Source organism: Macrobrachium rosenbergii, chromosome 9 (assembly GCF_040412425.1).
Source record: "Macrobrachium rosenbergii isolate ZJJX-2024 chromosome 9, ASM4041242v1, whole genome shotgun sequence".
NCBI classification, from domain to species: domain Eukaryota; kingdom Metazoa; phylum Arthropoda; class Malacostraca; order Decapoda; family Palaemonidae; genus Macrobrachium; species Macrobrachium rosenbergii.
Window position 1 is genome coordinate 8,007,662 of NC_089749.1, and position 13,357 is coordinate 8,021,018.

General features: G+C 38.5%; 1 protein-coding gene across 3 annotated transcripts in view; it reads right to left on the minus strand.

Moving 5' to 3' along the window:
* LOC136841405 (sulfotransferase 1A1-like) overlaps window positions 1-12,075 on the minus strand; it is a 22,165-nt gene extending 10,090 nt beyond the window's left edge. The window contains exon 1 of one of the 3 annotated variants that reach the window (XM_067108329.1): window positions 11,940-12,075. Coding sequence is in view for 2 of the 3 variants with exons in the window: in XM_067108326.1 (XP_066964427.1) it covers window positions 4,034-4,077 (44 nt within the window). In the remaining variant the exon portion in view is untranslated. Of the gene's footprint in view, window positions 1-3,869; window positions 4,003-4,033; window positions 4,277-11,939 lie in introns of those variants that run through there. The other 2 variants (XM_067108326.1, XM_067108327.1) reach the window with 2 other exon arrangements.
* Between the last annotated feature and the right edge of the window lie 1,282 nt (window positions 12,076-13,357).

A 13,357-nucleotide genomic window follows, 5' to 3' on the forward strand; every position in this document is an offset into this window, starting at 1 on the left:
GTAATGCATTGCATTACTTGAACTTTCTCAGATAAGATAAAACTGTCCGGTAAAAGAGAACAGGCATAAATAAGAAGATATCATTTCTTCGGCGCAATCGAGTTTTCTGTACAGCCGCTACAGCGTATAACAATCAAGGCCACCAAAAATAGATCTCTGTCTTTCGGTGGTCTCGGTATAATGCTGTATGAACCGCGGCCCGTGAAACTTTAACCAAGGCCCGGTGGTGGCCTATCCTATATCGTTGCCAGAAGCACGATCATGGGTAACTTTAACCTTAAATAAAATAAAAGCTACTCAGGAGGCTAGAGGGCTGCAATTTGGTATGTTTGATGATTGGGGGGTGGATGATCAACATACCAATTTGCAGCCCTCTAGCCTCGGTAGTTTTTAAGATCTGAGGGCGGAAATAAAAAAGTGTGGATAGAAAAAGTGCGGACGGACGGACAAAGCCGGCACAGTAGTTTTCTTTTACAGAAAACTAATAAAAGTCGGAATCTCCAATTTTTGAGAGACGAAAAGAGAAATATAATCCATAGGTCGAAAAATAAACAGCATTTGTTTAAAATCTGTGACGCTGAGATATTATGTAGACCGTTTCACAGAAGATGACCTTTGTCAGCAAATCAACTGACCCCGAGGTCACGTGTGCAACTGAGCATAATTGGTAAGACAACATCTCGCCAACTTCACAACAAAATGCGTGCAGGCCACATTCAAAAACAGGGTCACATTCGAAAAACTGATTTGAGGGCAGGTCATAGCCAAAACAAGGTCATATTCTAAAACCTGATTTGAGGGCAGGTCATAGCCAAAACAGGGTCATATTCTAAAAACTAATTTGAGGGCAGGTCATAGCCAAAACAGGGTCACATTCTAAAAACTGATTTGAGGGCAGGTCATAGCCAAAACAGGGTCATATTCTAAAAACTGATTTGAGGGCAGGTCATAGCCAAAACAGGGTCATATTCGATAAACTGATTTGAGGGCAGGTCATAGTCAAAACAGGGTCACATTCTAAAAACTGATTTGAGGGCAGGTCATAGCCAAAACAGGGTCACATTCTAAAAACTGATTTGAGGGCAGGCCATAAAACAAGGTCATATTCTAAAAACTAATTTGAGGGCAGTTCACACACAAAACAGGGTCACATTCTAAAAAATGATTTGAGGGCAGGTCACGAGGTCACTTACTTTCGGAAGAATATCCTGATTAGTCAGGTTTATGGCGCCGAAATAATCGGGAGATTACTGCTGATAGAAAAAAGGGAAAGTAATCTCTAAGATAAGATTACCAGTGCATATGTCCCGGATTTTCGTGATGGGTCACATACCAATAAACAAGTAAAGAATGCGCCGAAGTTTCTTCTGCGCAATCGAGTTTTCTGTACAGCCGCTACAGCGTGTAATAATCAAGGCCACCGAAAGTAGGTCTATCTTTCGGTGGTCTCGGTATAATGCTGTATGAACCGCGACCCATGAAACTTTAAGCACGATTATGGCTAACTTTAACCTTGAATAAAATAAAAACGACTGAGGCTAGAGGGCTGCAATTTGGTATGTTGGATGATTGGGGGGTGGATGATCAACATACCAATTTGCAGCCCTCTAGCCTCAGTAGTCTTTAAGATGTGAGGGCGGACAGACAAAGCCGGCACTATATTTTTCTGTTCAGAAAACTAAAAAATAAAAGGCCAGAATCCTTTACCTGAAGGATTTAATCCTTAAGGATTTTAATTGAAGAAAACTCAAGCAGGGAATAAAAGATTGAAAATTGAAGCAATAAGAGTTCTAGGACCACCTGAAATTCGTACGCAGGTTAAAAAGAACAGGAAAATTTGCCTGTGCATTGCGCAAAACCTTTTTCAAGGTCACGGGTTAAATTGAATTGCAGGTTAGTGAACAGGATGTGTGTGCGTGCATGAGAGAGAGAGAGAGAGAGAGAGAGAGAGAGAGAGAGAGAGAGAGAGAGAGAGAGAATCAAGAAAATAAAGCACAGGGGACGGAAATTGTACATTAAAATATGGCTCTGTGAAAATTAGAGAGAGAGAGAGAGAGAGAGAGAGAGAGAGAGAAAGAGTGATTTGGATTAAAAATATGGTTCTGGAAAATGAGTAGCAGAGAGTTTGAAACTGATTTGGACATACAGAGAGAGAGAGAGAGAGAGAGAGAGAGAGAGAGAGAGAGAGAGAGAGAGAGAGATAGAAAGCGTGATTTGGACGAAGTAGCATACAGTTTTATATACAGAGAGAGAGAGAGAGAGAGAGAGAGAGAGAGAGAGAGAGAGAAACTGCTATACCGTTCTAAGTCCAATTTAAGGTTGCAATCCAATCTGTCGGAGCCAAAGGTCAAATCCTTCAATCAACTCATCCTACCCTACAGGACCCTAATAGGAGTAACCCCCCTTAACTCAATACCCTGGCGATGGGTCCTGCAACCCCATTCTCTGCACGGCTATTGCGAAAATACAGAAGTAATCAGAAATATCTGGTGTTGGAGATGTGAGCTGGGAATAATAATAATAATAATAATAATAATAATAATAATAATAATAATAATAATTTTATTATTATTATTATTATCATTATTATTATTATTATTATTCATAATAATATGAAATGGTAAACTCACTATAGTAAATATTTTCCTAAAACAATACTGCACTGTCCCCTGGCTTACAGTGACTCAGCTAGTCGGTGGAAAATTAAAATATGTTCGCTTTCATTATCATCAAAATCATTATCACTTATAATGACAATAGTATTAGATTTTATAATGAAGTGAGAGTAAGCAGAAGAATCATATCAGTATCATTTATAATGATATAAAACTGGATTTTATAATGAAGTGAAAGTGAGCAGAAATATCATATCATTATTATTTGTAATGATATAAAATTAGATTTTATAATGAGGTGAAAGTGAGCAGAAATATCATATCAGTATCATTTATAATGATATAAAACTGGATTTTATAATGAAGTGAAAGTGAGCAGAAATATCACATCATTATCATTTATAATGATATAAAATTAGATTTTATAATGAAGTGAGCAGAAGAATCATATCATTACCATTTACAATGATATAAAATTAGATTTTACAATGAAGTAAGATGAAGAATCATGTTCCAATCGCAGGTATACAAAAATCGGGAAATGACAGAACAACCTCATTATCGTCCTCATTATTACCCATAATGACACGGAATCGGAATCTTTGGTGAAGATCAGAATTCCAGTCGTGGGTAATTTACAGGAATCGGGAATGACGAGAATTGACGAGAATCGACGAGAAATGGAGTTGGAATTCATTTGCGTTCCGAGTGAAAGCAGTTGTATAAATGAATAGATAAATAAATTGATAAATAAATAAATAAGTAAATAAATTGATAAATTGATGAATAAATAGATAAATAAATAGCTAAACAGATAAATGAGTAAGTAGATAAATCTGCAACACGTGATTGGCAAAGTATAGGTGACAATGTTAACTTTATTCCTTAAAAAAATAAAAGAATTGTATAAACTATAAATTGAGAGAGAGAGAGAGAGAGAGAGAGAGAGAGAGAGAGAGAGAGAGAGAGAGAGAGAGAGAGAGAGAGAGAGACTTCAACACTTCGGTTCTTTGATTAAAAAAAATATATAACAAAACTTTGTTCTTCTTGATTAAAAAAATATAAAAAAACACTTGTAATTTTTTTGAAACTGCACTAACAAATTATAAATTGAGAGAGAGAGAGAGAGAGAGAGAGAGAGAGAGAGAGAGAGAGAGAGAGAGAGAGAGAGAGAGAGAGAGAGAGAAACCCACTATTTAAAAAAAAATAAAAAAACACTCGTAACAATAACTTAAAAAAAAAAGTAACAATAACCTGGTTACTTGAAAAACTGAGGCAGAACTCAAGAAGTCCATCTTGAAAAAAACCCAAGACACTTTTACATATATATACGGTACCTAAATCTCTCTCTCTCTCTCTCTCTCTCTCTCTCTCTCAGCAAGTGCCTGTAAGTGTGTGCGAGCTATGAAAGCACTTACCGATTTATGTAGAAAAACGGAAACTTCCCGCCGATGAGCGCCATCAACAAATCTTGCAAGACACTTTCGTATATCACATGAATGTCACCACACAAACTGTAATAGTTATTAACTGCTACTTCTCTTAACTACTACTAACTGCTATTAACTGCCTGCCGGAGGCCCACAAGTAGGAATCAGCGAGTGAGTCGGTCACCCCAGCACAAGCGACTGACTGTCAGATTTCCCCAGTACAGAGGTTGTAGCTAGCTAGACCAGGTTTGCAGACGTTGCTGAATACGTTACGTCACTCCCGCGTCATTGATGAGTCTTATCTGCGTCGTTTTCCACCTGACGCACGCGCACACACTCACACACTCACACACACACACACACACACACACATACAGAATGACTGGCTGGGGCTAACGCGATGCTATTACAGCTATATATATGTCAGTTTGACAGAAACTCTTATTATTTTCTTCTTCTTTTAACTCTTCTTTAACTTTTTTGCTGTTATCACGGACACTCTACTACTTTAAATTTTGCTGTGCCACGGACAATCTACTCCTTTAACTTTTGCTGTTATCATGGACGTTCTGCTTCTTCTTCTTCTTCTTCTTTAACTTTTGCTGTTATCACGGACGCTCTACTTCTTGAACTTTTGCTGTGCCACGGACGGCCTACCGCTTTAACTTTTGCTGTTATCACGGACGTTCTTCTTCTTCTTCTTCTTTAACTTTTGCTGTATGACGGACGCTCTACTTCTTCTTTAACTTTGCTGTATCACGGACGCTCTACTTCTTTAACTTTTGCTGTACCGCGGATTCTCTTCTTCTTCAACTTTTGCTGTACCACAGGCACTCTATTTCCTTCTCCCTCCTCCTCCTCCTCCTCCTCCTCCTCCTCCTCCTCTTCTTCTCCATATCCGTTTTAATCGATAGGCATCATTAGTCAGAACATCGGCGTTTCACCGTCACCTCCGACCTGGAGTGGTTCAGGCACTCGAACCAACGAGATAAGGAGAGAGAGCTAAAGCAAACGAACTTATCTAAGAGATTTAATATAGCTCGTGTTAGATAAGTGGAATGATTGACGTATTCTAAGAGGTAAAAAAATATGGAATGGACGTCATTTGAGAATGCTGAGGGGTTCGGCTTTTAACGTCTACAAAAAAGTTTCCGTCTATGATGAGTCAAGTTTCTAGTCTCTAGACCGAGGTAGACGCCATCTTTACACCGGTTAAAGCTTCGACGATGCTTTTCCTGGCATTATTTATATCAGCCTAAAGGAACAGCATTAAAAGAGCGCTTCGGAATTCACCCTGACGATGAGAGACGATCTCGATTTGTTCCCCGAAGTTCGGACTTTCTAAATGCGTCTAGAGTCTCTAGACCGAGGTATAGACGCCATCTTTAACCTGGCATAAGCTTCGACAATGGCAGCTATCGTTAGTAATACGCTTTTCCTATGACACACCTATTATAATTCTAGAGGATTCATATCAAAATAGAGCTCCGGAATTCACTTTCACGATGAGAGACGCTCTCAACTTGTTCCCCGAAAGCCGGATGCAAGATCCACACCGCTGGCCAAGTGGGTTGATTTGCGTACCGGCTGACGTGCAATTCTTTCCCCGTGCTTGCAATCATTCGTTGCTTTCCTTCGCTCTGCTCACATTTACTGGCTTTTGAAAAAGAGAAAGAACGCTTCTCTTCAAAGCAAAGAGCATCTGCAGTGCTTGTGCTTTGAAAGAAATATGAAATTAGACGGTGCTTGTTAGGCCGAACGCACATACACAAGGCTAAACCAATTTGTCTCAATTGGATTATCGTTTGATTTAGCGTTCTAGGCCTAATTTGCGGGTTTGCTGATGGGCAAGAGCCCGTGCCAGCCATAAGCCAGCGATCCAGACATGAGGCCTATTAAGGAATTTAAAGAAATTCTTGGAGATGTTTTCTGAAAAGCCTAATTTAACGAGAAATTCTTAAAAGAAAGAAATTGTTACGCGTGGTGACTACACCTCTTTATTCCTAGGCCTAAGCCAGCGATCTAGACATGAGGCCTATTAGGGAATTATAAGAAATTCTTGGAGATGTTTTATGAAAATCCGTAATTTAACTTTACAAATTCTTGAAGAAGTAAATGTAATTAAACGACATTAAAATATTACAGCAGCGTCAGTCACTGCCTAGGCCTAAAAGAAATAACTTAGGGCGTGACGTTAATTATTGAAATATTAATATATTAACTTACACATGAAGAAAATACACGAGTTATTTATCAATGTATTGATGCATCAACTTACAAATGATGAGAACACGTGAATTATTTATCAATATATTGATATATCAACTTACAAATAACAAAAATACACGAATTATTTATTAATTCAATTATTTATCAACATATCAACTCTCTGAGCACTTGACAAACGCCTCCAAGGTGATAAAACGAGAGGAAAGTTTGAAACAAACAGGAGACAGTAATTCACGAGCCTTGGAAAGTATAATTGCGGTTGTGAATGATCTAAAAGTGTCACAGATTATCATGTTTATTTTAATTTTTTAGTGTTTACGTAAGAAGAGGAGAATGATAATTATTTTTCTGGATCTGTGATGGAGATAATTTGAGAGACACTCTCTCTCTCTCTCTCTCTCTCTCTCTAACTAAAGATATAGGATTGTAAACGTTTGATCTGTGATTGATGAAAGTAAATTCTCAGCTGTTTTCCATCTCTCTCTCTCTCTCTCTCTCCAACATAATATGTAGGATTGCTAGCATATGATCTGAGATTGATATCGAAATCTTAGCTATTGTTCTCTCTACCTCTCTCTCTCTCTCTCTCTCTCGTACACTAAAGATGAAACTTGCCTTCGAGAAATGTTACTGTCAAGAGAGATACCTTAATTTATTTATTAATTTATTTTTTCCCGTTGCGTTGCATTCAGAGTTTGCAAAGCAATATTAATGAAAAAAAATATATAATGAAGAGAAGTCAGGACAATGAACGGAAATAAATGATAATGAATAATTGTTTGCAGGGCTGCATTTCCGTGCAGCAATGGCCTAAAGTTGAATGCATATTCCTCCATGCATTTATGCATTTTCTGTCAGACAATGTGTGTTTGTCAATTCAGATCATTTATACAGCGTCTTCTCCTCCTCTCTCTCCTCTCTCTTCAAACCTGTTCAATCATCATCTCTCTCTCTCTCTCTCTCTCTCCCGGAAACCTGTTCATTCATCATTTGTGGCCTAACGTATTACCTTCCTATTTTCATAATTTTGAAATTCTCTCTCTCTCTCTCTCTCTCTCTCTCTCTCTCTCTCTCTCTCTCTCTCTCTTTAAAACGAATGCACAAATAGGTCAAATTGAATTTCATTGTTGTACATGTCTAGGCCTAAGCTCACTTTGGGAGAAGACGAAAGCTATAAACATAAATACGAAGGCTCCCTCTCTCTCTCTCTCTCTGGGAGCAGTTCAGTGAAGCGTCAGCTCTTGCTGTTGCCTGCCTGCCTGGGGCTAGAAACGCTTTTTTGTGCTTCTTTCCTGGTTCGATTTCAAATGGTCCGTACCTGACTCCTCCACACTTTCACCAACTCGACGTAATTACATTTCATTCCTCGACTCTGAAACGTCTACGTTATTCTAACTTTGAGCTACGTGAACATAGTCTTCTGTGAGACAAGAATCTTCTCTTGTGGGCCTATGTGCTCTAGGGCAGGGATTTGGTTTAAAAAAAAAAAAAACAATGACTTATTTTATTCTAAATTTCCTTTCTGCCTCCTCAACACACTTTCACCAATTCTACACAGTTATCTCTTTCAGTTGTCGATTTTAAAATGACGTCTACGTTATTCTGACTTTGAACTACACGAGCACTGAGGTACTGTGTGAAATTCCTTCATTTGGTAGGCCTATACAGTCTAGGGCACGCCATTGCTTTCGAAAATGGGACTCATTTTCGTCCAAATATCCTTTTGGTGGGTGGCAACTACAGTCTTCTATGAAACGTCTGCCCTATGTAGGCCTATATACTCTAGGCAAGCGCTTGCTTTCGAGAAAAATTATTATTTTCGTCTAGATTGCCTTTCGGTGGGATGAAGTCTAGACTTATTCCTTTTCCGTAGGCCTATACACTCTAGGCTAAACGAATTGCTTTCGAAAAATGGGAGTTCTCTATCTCAAAACCAGGGATTCATTCACTCTGATAGCACTGTTATACGTCTGCATCTCTCCTCTCTGCAACCGGACAATGGAGATTCCTTCACGCCAGAGGGATTAATTTGTCAGGATTCCGTGCAGTGGAGGACACAGAGTCACTTTGGGCAAGAATGTATAAGTATAAGTTTGGGTAGGGCCAATTTTCCGCGCTTCCGGCCACACATTGTTACTTTACACTGCCTGATGGAAGTATTATTAATGTGGTCAGAGTAAGTTTTTTTTTTTTTTTATGTCTGTAACCATGTCAGCAAGTGGTACTGCACAGGACGAGGTTATGAACCTAGTACTAACGTTTTGCGTCACCCTGGAGGGCTGCATGACTGCAAGCGCTTTCTTGACCAAGCAAATGCATGTCAGCCTTCATAGACCTTGAAATATGCAGACAATCTGACCTTCCAATCCTTCCATTTTCAATATAGTCTAGGGTAGGGACCAGCAAACTGTAGTAGGCCTATCTCTCTGGTCATTAGTGTTTAAACACTACTCAGAATGGGTATTTAAATTAAAAAATTTAGAAGCAAGACGTTACAGAGAAAACTAGAATCTTTAAGGAGACACGAAACGGCAAAAACGCCTATAGAATCCACCGTCATCATCAAGTTGTGTTAATGAACTTCAAAATTTGAAAGAAGCACAAACTATTAAAACGCTTCATGTGAATCCAGAATTTCTCAGAGAGAGAGAGAGAGAGAGAGAGAGAGAGAGAGAGAGAAGCCAAGCCTTCAATAACGGACTTCGTAACCCACCAATGGCGCGCAAGAGAGCGGAAACGGACGCAATGCTAGTCATATGCTTTGAAGATGAATGCATCCATTTTTTCCTACCGTTATTGAATCTTGAACAGAAAAAACAAGCTATAATAATGGCGAAATAATGTGTGTCAGTTCACTTTGATAAGAGGCGAGTGTGAGCGTGAGTGACTGCAAGGTAGATTTTTAAAATGTTGAGCGGATATCAGTCGTGACCGGTGTTTTAGTCATATGACTGATAAGCGAGTTTCAGAAACTGATAATGGAAAAGTTTCTTTTATAGGTGAAGAGAGATAAAAGTGTTCATTAACAAGCATAAGACCACAAAAGCCAATGGGAGCGAGGTTTATGGCGTTAAGTATCGTAGGCCTATGAAGATTCAAGAATGTGTTAGTTAAAATGCATCAAAGAATTGGTGAATAATGGCATATTTTTTTTAAGGAAAATATGAATAAATGACGATGAATGCATAAAGAACGAAGAACTACGAAGAACACTTGCTAAAACTGTATAGAGTAAGTGCACAAGCGAGAAAGTGTCGCAAGCGGTTTTTGGTTATTTTCAAAGAAGAAGAGGAAGATTGGCTGATTTGGGAGAAAGTTCTCGGTAGAAAAAAAAAAGAGAGTTGAATTTACAATAAATATTAGACTATGGTAACATACCTATTGGTTTTAGCTTTACTTTATAAATAAAGGACGCTTTTGCAAAGGACTTTAGACCCAGAACTCCGAAACTACTGATAAAAAGAAGCTAGAAAAAAGGAAACAGAAGAATCACGAATTATCATTAGTCTCACAATCCGAAGTCCTTGACTTGTAGGTTATTGAACCTCACGGCGCCGTTTTGAAGCCGAAGGTTTGCGGACTGAAAAGGAAGCAACGTTATATATTATATATCGGTCAATTTCAGCCCTCGGGGCCGGGGCGTGTCCCGAGGATACGTGTAGGATTTTTCAGAAGGATATGCGCCGTAAGAATCATACAAATAGGATTCTTGCGTTTAGCACCCTGAAGTAACCTAGGCTTAAAATCTTAGCATTTCGTTGCTACAGACTTTAAAGAACGTCCTACTGTAGGACTAATATAGGACTTCTTATTCATAGGATACTTCATGATCCTATTTTTGGAATCCTATCATTTCACTGCTACAAACTGTAAAGTAAATCCTTACTATAATCGGATATTTAATAACGATAATTGGTCTATTTGTTGCTTGGCCTAGTCCCATAACTGCAACGCCTTGTGTGCGCGCGCAAGAACGCGTCCACTCACGCGCGCGCGCGCACACACATACACACACAACTGCATACACCTGCTGCAGTTCCTAATTACTGTTGTTCCTGGGTACACAACAGTAATTGTTGTATAACAGTGCGGATACATTTGTGCTATTTCTTGTAACTTTTGAAAGGTATTCTGTACTCTGAAGATAGCATAGATTGAAAGAGGAATATGCTCTCTCTCTCTCTCTCTCTCTCTCTCTCTCTCTCTCTCTCTCTCTCTCTCAGCAAACTTCCGTGTCATCTAGTTCACTCGACAATGTTGGAGAGAAGTTCAAAATTTACTTTCAAATTAGATAAATTTTTTTTTATTTTTTCATTAATAACTCGATTTGATTTTTCGAATTTGTGGATCTTGTTAAGATAACTAGTACTTCGAGAATATGCCGAGTCGTTGTCAACAGCAATATGATTATGGTGCAACTAGGAAATCATTAATGCAACTCAAATTGTCACTACTTGACTGCAGTTTTCGCTACAACTCTCTCTCTCTCTCACGCACACACACATACATACACATGCACACACTGTTACTACCTTACACTGGACTTTTTGTGAGATATCTCTCTCTCTCTCTCTCTCTCTCTCTCTCTCTTTTACACTAGAAACATAAACCTGAGATACCAAATATGCAACCACCTAAGCCTATATATAGGTTCTGCAAAATTTTTAATGATGTTAGAGAAAGTATGAATTCTAAAAAAAAAAGGTAAACAAACCGTTATAACATTATACTGCAGACCGTAACGTTAGGAAATGAGAATCATTCGAAAAATTAGCCTATTTTAAGGGAGGAAACTAATAGCGTTCATTTGATAACACATAACCTTAGTACTATTAGTAATAGTAGTGGGGATTTTCCATGAAACGGCTCCTCATTCTATATTAAAGACACTTTCTACAATAAAAATATAGCCATGTCACAGCCCTCACAAATGATTATCATAAGACACATGTCTAAAATAAGCCTACCCGAATGATTATCATGAGACACATGTGTCTAAAAGATTATTTTTTAACATCTGTCACGAATTCCTTATTGAAGACCAACTGTTCAAAGCGTGACAAGAAGCGTCGATTTCCGAGACATTAAGCCTGCAACCTTTCATTATTTTCTAAGTTGCATTACGATTACAATGTCCATTTACTGCATTACGTAATAAAACACCTTAGTTCATACGAGAAAAGTGTCATGAATGGTCCGAAGCATCGGATAACCCTTGCCAACTAAAATATTTACATAGGCCTACTTATACAGTTGTTCGTTGCAGCGAGACCAATGCAAGTAATATACTCGTAAGATAAAAATGCTGGAACTAAAAATAATTACATTACGTCTCTGGCCAGTCATTCATTCATTGCCCGTTCTTCGATAACAAAACGCTCGAGTGACAAGATAACAAATAACATTTGGACTTCCCAAGGTATGGAAAGCGGCAAAATATGACCAGCGGTATGATCGTTATGACGTATCGGCCTATGACGCCATGTCAGAGAAGGTATGAATTTTTGTCGACTTAAACGGAAAACTAAAAAGCTTACGCCTAAATATTACGTCATTCTACAGTCACTCTAAATTATGATGATTAGCCAGGGAAGTGTAAACGGGTCATTTCCTTTGGACAATTTAAATAATTAGAAAATTAAAGAGTCACACCGGATGTACTTACTGTTTGCACAGACTTTTGTAATTGTCTGACGCATGATAAAGCAGAAATTCGCCCAGTGCTTATTCCGTGCTTCCTCCTTTTGAAGCCTGAACGAACATTCATAATAAAACACACAAAAAAAAAAAAACTCACAGACGACTGCGCTTATGAACCGAATTTGTAAAACACACACACGTGGGGGCGAAGGTTCCTTTAACTACTCAAGGCTATGTAAAGTCTTTAAGACCTCACGGGAACAACACGGTAACAGTCTTTTTTTTTTTTTTCCTTTTTAAGGTCATTTCTCTATTTGCATCGAAGGAGGGGGGAAAGAGGAGACGAAAACTCAAGACATTCTGTTCATTTTCTCGGCTCCATAATTATGCGGTTTACCTATTCTCGCTGCTGGGTCGTTTGCCGGAAAGAACCGGTTGGTTCTGGTCTCCCTAGCGGTCTGTTATGTTTTCCCTTTTCTACAAGGGAAATGTCTCAATAGGACGGATTTCCTTTACCGTACGTTACATACATACACACATACATACATACATACAGACTCATCAGTGGAAGGACTAAGCAGCTTATTTAGACCAATATGCTTAGGCGTATACTGTACAGTAAATATATTTTAAAGGCTTCCACGTCCCGGGGAAATATCTTGATAAGACGGATTTCCTTTACCGTACATATATACACACACAGATACATAAATACATACAAACTTATCAGGGGAACGACTATTATAAGTAGACCAATGTGCATAGGCCTATATACATTAATCGAAATTACTTTGGCTCATTCAATTTGATTTGCTTCCGTTTATTTTATGACATTTTCAGTAGTAATATTAAACTGTTCGATTACAGAAGGTTGAAGTACGTACACACATACTGTACGTTATTTAACTTACAAGCCATTAACAAGAGAAACTACAGTCATTGCACCTCACGGGGTGCCTGAAGAATTACTAAAGGTTCTTTAGTAATGCAACCCCTTTCATTCGTCTTACTATGCCCCCTTTCATATCTTTCTTCTATCATGCTATCCCCCCCCCCCCAAACTCTCCTAACACTTATTTCAAAGCGCAACTGCGAAAGGTTCTCCTCAAACCTACTTACTCTCAATTTCCTTCTAGCGCTGAATGACCTCATAGGTTCCAGTGATTGACCTTTGGCCTAAATTCTCTATATTCCATTCCATTCCAACAAGGGAAACTTAAGCAACAATTCTGACATTGTCTACAGTCTACCTTGTACCCTGACTTGACTTGAATTTCTAAGCAATGAATCAGGAGACCCGAGAATGCATTGTTCTCTAACCATGGCCTTCGCATTCTTATGCATTTGTTTATTCATCTTAGTCGTACACTAAAACATCTTGCTATTAATAGTTGGAATAGAGAAATCATGTCTTTTGCAAAATGAATATTCGTGTGGTGCTCC